The following is a 7700-nucleotide window of genomic DNA, read 5'->3' as shown; positions in this document are numbered from 1 at the left end:
TGTATATGTGTATATATATGTATGCATGTGTATATGTATATGTGTGTGTGTATGTGTATATATGTGTATGTGAACAAACGTTTGTCAATACTTTCTTTAATTCTCCAGCGTCAGTTCTGGTCTGAAATAGACATGAACAAGCTCCTGGAGCTCCTAGCGGAGAGCTGGAGAGGAGGCGTTCCTCTTCTGTACTCCAACCTGGAGCTTCTTCTACCCATCGGGGCCAGGGGGACCTCTGACCACGACCCTCGCATCAGGCAGCTGGACACAAATGTTAACAGAAAGGCACCAGCCACCAACGGCACATCTGTTAAGAACGCATCTAGACTCAGCAGAAGGAAACATATCCCAGCGACGCTCGACGCCTCATCGTCTTCCAGTTCGACGCAACATCCTCAAAGAGCATCATCATCACCGAAGGGGCCCGCTAGCTCGAGAGACGAGACGGAAGAAAGTGCAACCAAAGCGGCGACCGACTGTTTGGAGGCCTTGGCGGACTTCTTTGACCTCATGTCATACCTAGATTCCACAACGCCAGCCGCTGCATGCCGACCTGAGGCGTTTGTCTGGACAGGAGCTGAGATGAAGGACGGCTTGTTGGATGAGGTGAGCGAGGACCAGGAGTTGGGCGGGGTTTGGAACCGGGCGAGGCTGTCAGATGTTCAGGCTGCGGTTGAGGGATTGGGGTGTCACGGGTGCTGTCGGCGAATGTCGGAGGCGTTTACCGAAGCTCGAAAACACAGACAGGAACTGGGAGACACAAGGTGGGGGAGGCTGACAGAGGGACTGGTGTTACCTGCCTCTTCAAAAAGACAGAGCCTCACCTTTAGTGCTCATCCACCATGCGCACCAAGGTGAGTCTGATCGTTTATCGTCTGGCATGTTTGTTTAGAAAACACAAAATATCTGTTCCTCACCACCACTCGTGTTTTTTTCACTCCTTCCAGTGTGTCCAAAAGGAGGTATAAGCTGAGCAGGACGATTCTTGGCAGCGCGTCCTTCAGCCTGCTGGGGAACAGACGAGCGGTCGGTGTCGACTACATGCCGGTCCTCCGCCACATCTGTCGCTTACAGAGAGCGCAGGAACAGAAAGAGGAGCCAGTCAGGTGAGCCAGGCCCAATACAGACTTAAATAAAGTCCCATCTCAGGAGGCCAACTGTCGTCAGTACAAGTAGTGGATCATTTAGAATGACACCGTTTTTAAATCACATCAGGGCAGTCGGTGTGACAGTGAAAGGCAGACGATGGAAGTTGTAACCGCACTGCTTCCTTACTTAATCACCTTCTGTTTTGTTAGATCTAACTACTGTCAATTAAGTCTTCCAATTGAATAATTGTAGGATAAAATGTTAGTGTATCAAGATAATACTAATAAAATACTAAATTCAAATGATTTATCCCCCACATTAGGTGTCTGAACTACCTCAGCTGCACACACCTGGGCCTCTCAAAGTCAACTATTCAACTCCTGGTAGAAGAGTTCTCATAGAGAGCCTCACATACCTCACCTTTAATGTGCATTTATTTAACCTGAATACTATCTCCACCTAAATACTGTCAAATGAATTGAATGCAGATGAGATGAGATATTGTGTATGTATTTACAGTTTTGTCATGGAAAGTAAAATAAAACAATATATTTTTGCAAATGTCAACCATTTTTTTTAAAGAATGTAAAGCACTTTGATTGGTGTACTGAGACCATTGCAGTGTGTTTCATGACTTTTAATACAAACGAACGGAGTGAAACAGACACAGCATTTACTTTATGGAAGTGTCCAAATCAAACATGTAACGGTAAGAATATTCAAGACTTGACTGTACTAAATGCACCATGAATCACCACCAAATCTGTTCCAAGAGGTAAATGTTTGGTTTAAGTCCAGAAGGGCTCAGAGTGCCACCCGGGATGTTTGTTTTAGTGGCCGTAGTGCTCGGTTAGAGATTGGTCCACGTGGTGGCTAACTGGAGGATTCGCCGAGTAGCTCGTAAAAAGCCACAGCCTGAAGCAGAGCGTCACAGAGTTCCTCCCCTCCTCTTCTGCTGCCCATCTGGAAGGAATTCCTGTGCTTCACCAGCAGCTCTGGGGGGAAGTTTATCCTGGGAAGCGTCTGTGTCACCGACTCGGTCATCAGCTGTCGCACCGTCTGAGCACCACTGGTCCGCGACTCGCCCACCATGAGTCCGAAGTGACGTCCCACAGCAGGACGCATCATGTTCAAAACTCTGAAGGAAGGAGAAGGTCATTTGATGAACCGTCACAGACTTCAAACAGTTGCCACAAAAATGTGTGTGTATGTACAATATTTGTGTCTTTCATATTTAAAAAAGTCATTAATATGAAATTCCTTTCTCCCCCACCTTGGAGGAATGTTGGACTCGGGTGGTAAGTTTCTGGGCTCAAGCAGAGCGAACAGCATGGCCTCCACGGTCCTCATGTGGGCCATGATGGGGAACAGGGCCGTGTTCTGGACCGAGATGGAGGATTTCTCTATTATGTAGAAGTCAGCCGACGGGAGGAGAGCCACAGCTGCAGAAACCTAATGGAAGAAAAGAAAAAGGACAAATTGTGCAGTGGTATATGGGCTTATATTCATTTAGTTCCACATTGATGTTAATAACAGTCAAAACAAATGGACAATAGGTGTTGATATTGAAATAACTTCAATAACATGAATATTTGGTATTTATACTCACATCATTCAAGTAAGCAGAAGCCATGTATGTTCCCCTCAAGAAATTTGGACAGTCCAGCTGTTGCCACTCCAGCACGGTCATCCCACGGTCCACTTGAGCCCAGGCGATTTTATTAGTCCCACATACTAGTGACACAATATTACTGGCGTCCTGAGTAAACAAACACAGAGGCATGACAGGTGGTCAACTGGAATGAAACAAATGCTGGATCTAGGGACTGCAAGACAAAGAGTCTGCTGCACCCCACTTAATAAACTCTGGCGCCACATTGCGCTCCCCCCTCCTCACATAAAGTCAAAGGGCAGGTGTGTGAAAATGGACCAGGACCTCACCTCCAACCAGGACCTGTCAACTTCCGGCCTGATGAACTTGGCCAACTGGATCCTCACTTTCCTCTCCTTCTTCACCGGGTTGAGGATGGAGTTGAACACCGTGACGGCGCTCTTGTGCTTCAGCAGCGGCACGTTCACCACGCTCTCCAGGGTTTTAAAGGGTCCGTTTTTAGTCCTGTACTCCACCAGGTTGAGCGACTTGCGGCCTCTGAGGAGCTTCACGCCCGCCAGCTCTGCCGGCTCGGCGGTGTTGAGCAGCTGGAGGATGGCGGCCCGTTGCTCGGAGGTGTAGCAGGCATCCAGGGATCTGTTGTCCTCCTTGCAGGGCTCAGAAGTGGAGGAGATGGCGGCGTTCAGGGTCTCGAAGCCGGCCACGGGAACCCGGCTCCGCCAGCAACACGTGCACTGGAGATACCGCAGCTCTAGGTCTGGGAGGCAACCGTGCTGAGGGCGACGGAACAAGCCTGAATGTCCTGCATACTGACCTGCAGGGGAATACAAGAGGGAGCCGACTGGTCATTTCAGGTGGAATAAAACCTGTTACACGGCGGGCTCTCCACATTCGTGAGTAGAGGTCCCTCGTGACAGCTAACTTAACGTTACTGTGAGTTTGTCAAACTGACTCAGGCTGTGTAAACTCAAGGACATTGTCTAAAACAGAAATACTATCATCACCTGGATCAGTTAAACTGAGCAATGAAAAGTAGCTAAGTTGAATTTGCTTAACACTGCTAGTCTGTCAATGAAACATGTCCGCAAACACCGAATGAAACGTTTCTACAAAGCTTACTTCTCTGAGCGACAGACGACAGCAATCGCCTGGCGACCCACATCATTTTTTTAATTCAAATAAATAATCGATTGTTTTATCTTCAACATCATACAAGTTGCACAACTTTGGCCTTTCGGTTGTTGTCCAGCAGGTTTTAACCGACCGGCGTCAAACCGCAACACCACTGCAATGGTTCCGGTGTCATGTGGAAGTCTGTGTGTTTCCCTCCTGATAAAGAAATAGCGCCCTCGAGTGGAATAAAGGGTAAATAAATATATACTTAAATATAAATATAATATGTAAAGGATTGGTTCAGGTTTTAGGGAGGGGGGCAAACATATGGACAGGCAAAAAATATTCGACACAACAGCTATACCGCCACTCAATGCATGTGAGTTTACAGAGTCATTGCAGTCATTCATATGGCGCTGATTAATAGCTACACTCACACACAAGTTCGTTCATATTGGTCTCTGACAAGACCTCTGCTCGGGTTGAAATTTAATGGAGCTCTACTGGGATTTACATGAGGTCACTTCTATCTTAAAAAAAAAAGGTAAAGCTCTAATTAGTCATGTCCTGATGAGAGGTCAAATCAGGTATAATAATTAATTAATTATAACACGTTTAGGTGGTGGACCAAAAATGTTTAGAGCCTTTTAAAACGTCACATACTGAAACAATTAAATAATACAATATTAGAGGTTTTATAGAGTGTTTTTTTTGTTGCTTAAATGTATCTAGAAGCCTCCTATAGTGTAGAGATGTTTTTGTAATGTCTACCCTGCATCTGAATGATATAGAAGCCCATTTCCGCCAGCAAAAATGTAAAATACAACTTTTTTTTTTTTTTTTTTTTTACTGGTGGAAATGGGCTTCCATAGTTTCATTTAAATCAGTTTAATTTAATATTTTTAAATGTTGACATCCAGTCAAACTCACAGTTGTGAGCAACACACAAGTCGATCAGTCTCTGTAAGCCAGTCACCCTGTTACACAGTGAGATTAGTTTCACTTCCTTTCTCTGTTATTTATGGACCTCTGCGTTTGTGTGCAGAACAATGAACTTCATGATGCTGTGCTGGTAAGAGGAAATGCTGGGCCACTGGCCAGTGAGAAGAAGTGATGCTTTTCACCTGCTACGGAGCGGAGCAGCACTCTACCATTCATGTGTGCAGTCAGTATGGAGTTAATACCTAGTTGCTCTTTAATTGGGACTCGACAGTCAATCTGAGCGAAGCAAACCACCTTCACCTATGGCCAGTCTGGACAGAAATAACAAAATCCTGCTCGGTTTGGTGCGACAGCAGGAACAGGGAAACAACATGTGTGCTGACTGTGGAGTTCCTGGTGAGTAAGATTCTTAACCACAATATATTTATTTTGATATGATAGCGACGTTGTTTGTGTTTGTCCAACAATGTTTTGTCATAAAACATCATACCTGATTTCTGTGTCAGGGAACATGTTTTCTTTTAATAAAGTTAGAAGAATGATAAACGGTAACCTGATGTGATGTTTGTTAACAGAACAATCTCAGGGCGGGTTTCATAATTCATAATCAACTTTTATAAGGGGGAAGTGGTGGCTGTTTTCTGTGGTATGACCTCATTATATATACATACACACATATTGTAATTGTTGTTGCCTTCCTTTTGCTCACAGAGCCTGACTGGGCCTCCTACACTCTTGGTATCTTTGTGTGCCTGAATTGCTCGGGGATTCATCGTAATTTGGCTGGTGTCAGCAAAGTGAAATCCTTACGTCTGGATCTCTGGGATGATTCCCTCGTACAGGTATAGTTTTGTAGTTTGTATATATCTTGAATGGATGGCTAATAATAAGTATGATCATTTATTCAATTTATGTTTTTATATTGAAAATGGCACAGCCTACTTAACACTACTAAGCCTACTTTATCTATGAATTTTTACTTTTTAAATTTCTTATATATACGTGTCGGAACTAAAATAGTTCCTACCTGAAATTGTTATGATTGATATTGATAAACAGCACTGCAGGTAGAGGAAAATATGTATTTTGTATTTTGGGGTGAGCTGTCCCTTTTGATGCTCTATTTTGGACAAGGTCATTGTTGAAGAGTATACTTTTGTACATGTTTTGGTTATAATGTCAAATCTACAAAAAAAAAGAATTGAATGGAATTAATAAGAACTGCGACTTCTTGTGTCTCACATCTTGTGGTTTCAGTTCATGCGGGAGAGGGGAAATTCTGCAGCCAAGGCCCTTTATGAGAAGTGTGTCCCTGCCTTCTTCTATCAGCCGCAACATAAAGACTGCATGTAAGTGACTGCCACTTGCCCTCCACTCACCTCGTCAGCACAATGGAAGGGAAAAGTGAAGTGTATTTCTAGTGGATGGGTGTGGAGAGGTGGAAAGAGGAACAATCACTGAGTTGGGTACCAAAGTGGAGCTATTACTACAGGCAGTATGACTCATACTCAGTGACAGGCCGACACATTTTCTGGTATTTATTTAAACACTTGTCTTTCATCAATGAGGAAACAGTAATGCTTTGTCGTAGTGTTCTTAAGGATCAATGGATCCGTGCAAAGTATGAAAGAAGAGAATTCACAGGAGAAAACAACAAGCAAGCGTATTGCTCAGGTAAATAACTGCCATTAACATACAAAAATGACTTGTGTATTGTTTTTTTCCTAAATATGACTCTACAAGAAGTTGAGTTGCTCTTCATCTCTTTTATTTATTTGATGTATCCCAGACCAGTTTGAGTCAACACTATGGAAGAAGGGCAAAGACAACAAACAGTTTTTAAAGAGGATCTTCCTGCTGTCCCGGAAAGACTTCACCCTCCGATACTTTATTAAAGAGGACGTGAGTTTTGCCACATCGCCATGTAGTCTACAATGTTGTATGTGCGTTCATGGGTTACACTCAAATACCCTTTTTGTTTCTGATCTTGTGAAATCCTTCCTCGATCCTCTCATTTAACACCAAGTCCAAGTTTCCCAAAGCCGTCATCTCCATGAAGGATCTTAACGCAGTCTTCCAGCCAGAGAAGATCAGTCACGCTCACGGTCTGCAAATCTCCTACGTGCACGACAAACACACAAGGAATCTGTTTGTTTATCACGAGAAAGGACAGGTGAGCTGGAGTTGCACTTGAATGTCTTACAGTACATTTGAATCTCGCATCTGAAGTGAGGTGTATCTCAAAGACTAGAAGTGCAAAGACGATCGATCACAACAAAGACAGAACACCAACAAATACAGTTCTACAGTTAAGGAAGTTGAGCAGAAAATCTCCACACAATTGCATTATATAGTGTATTAACAAACACTAATCTATGTGTGTCGTAGTGAAATAAAGCTTCTATGTTCAACTATCCTGGTTTTTAAAGCTCTATTTTTATTCAACCTAAATTGTATTAACTGTCCGGACAGTGTACTTGCATTGATGCAGATGATATCTTTCTGATATGCTCTTCAATATCTGATGCCTTATAGGTAATTGTATCCTTGTTCAATGCTATTCGGGCAACGCGCCTGGCTTACCTCCAGAAGAAACATCCCACTCTTCGAGACAATGACGTGAGACGAAATTTTAAAGTCTTGGATATATTTTTAAAGTCCCAGGTGCAACGTTTGTTCCGTTAACATTGTTACCTGCGTCTCTTTGCACAGTTAATACCTCACCTAACGGGACATTGCCTGAAGGAGGGGTACATGGAGAAAACTGGCCCAACGGTTCGTCAATTATCTGAGTTTGTTACAAAAATAAATTTGATTTATTTATCATTTTTGTACCCGACAAATAAATTTGATCAATTTTCTCTCTCTCTCTCTCTGCCTCTCTCTATTTCTGTCTGTGTGTGTGTGTGTGTGTGTGTGTGTGTGTGTGTGTGTGTGTGTGTGT

At 43.6% G+C, this 7700-nt stretch overlaps 3 protein-coding genes across 5 annotated transcripts in view; 2 read left to right on the top strand and 1 right to left on the bottom strand.

Annotated features, from left to right (window-relative positions):
• The window catches only part of atad5b (ATPase family AAA domain containing 5b), a 31973-nt gene extending 29067 nt beyond the window's left edge, over positions 1-2906 (top strand). For both annotated transcript variants that reach the window (XM_031874588.1, XM_031874589.1), the window contains exons 11-13: positions 109-854; positions 948-1106; positions 1412-2906. In XM_031874588.1, coding sequence (XP_031730448.1) covers positions 109-854; positions 948-1106; positions 1412-1490 — 984 coding nt within the window. In that variant the 3' untranslated portion in view covers positions 1491-2906. The remainder of the gene's footprint in view (positions 1-108; positions 855-947; positions 1107-1411) is intronic.
• On the bottom strand, positions 1712-3987 carry tefm (transcription elongation factor, mitochondrial). Its single transcript, XM_031874592.1, has 5 exons — positions 3821-3987; positions 3031-3515; positions 2699-2848; positions 2363-2541; positions 1712-2227 (listed from the first exon to the last, which is right to left on the bottom strand). The coding sequence occupies exons 1-5, from the start codon at positions 3864-3866 to the stop codon at positions 1963-1965; spliced, it is 1125 nt and encodes a 374-aa protein (XP_031730452.1). The 5' UTR covers positions 3867-3987; the 3' UTR covers positions 1712-1962.
• Positions 3141-7700, top strand: part of LOC116398359 (arf-GAP with dual PH domain-containing protein 2-like) — a 5988-nt gene continuing 1428 nt past the window's right edge. Inside the window, exons 1-10 of one of the 2 annotated variants that reach the window (XM_031874590.1) lie at positions 3141-3594; positions 3954-4066; positions 4860-5152; positions 5468-5598; positions 6014-6105; positions 6348-6430; positions 6546-6658; positions 6783-6929; positions 7292-7375; positions 7469-7531. In XM_031874590.1, the coding sequence (XP_031730450.1) occupies positions 5059-5152; positions 5468-5598; positions 6014-6105; positions 6348-6430; positions 6546-6658; positions 6783-6929; positions 7292-7375; positions 7469-7531 (807 nt within the window). In that variant the 5' untranslated portion in view covers positions 3141-3594; positions 3954-4066; positions 4860-5058. The remainder of the gene's footprint in view (positions 3595-3953; positions 4067-4859; positions 5153-5467; positions 5599-6013; positions 6106-6347; positions 6431-6545; positions 6659-6782; positions 6930-7291; positions 7376-7468; positions 7532-7700) is intronic. The other variant, XM_031874591.1, reaches the window with a different exon arrangement.

The sequence above is a fragment of the Anarrhichthys ocellatus genome, unplaced genomic scaffold, assembly GCF_004355925.1.
Source record: "Anarrhichthys ocellatus isolate YVR2014 unplaced genomic scaffold, GSC_Weel_1.0 scaffold83, whole genome shotgun sequence".
NCBI lineage: Eukaryota > Metazoa > Chordata > Actinopteri > Perciformes > Anarhichadidae > Anarrhichthys > Anarrhichthys ocellatus.
Note: the sequence above shows the minus strand (reverse complement) of the source record. Positions and strands in the feature narration are given on the sequence as shown.

Excerpts from the sequence above, each read along its gene's own strand:
- tefm (XM_031874592.1), bottom strand. The coding sequence starts at position 3,866 with ATGATGTGGGTCGCCAGGCGATTGCTGTCGTCTGTCGCTCAGAGAA. Across the intron at positions 3,516-3,820 it reads GTCGTCTGTCGCTCAGAGAA|GTCAGTATGCAGGACATTCA; the intron begins GTAAGCTTTGTA and ends ATTCCCCTGCAG. Across the intron at positions 2,542-2,698 it reads CTTCTGCTTACTTGAATGAT|GTTTCTGCAGCTGTGGCTCT; the intron begins GTGAGTATAAAT and ends TTCTTCCATTAG.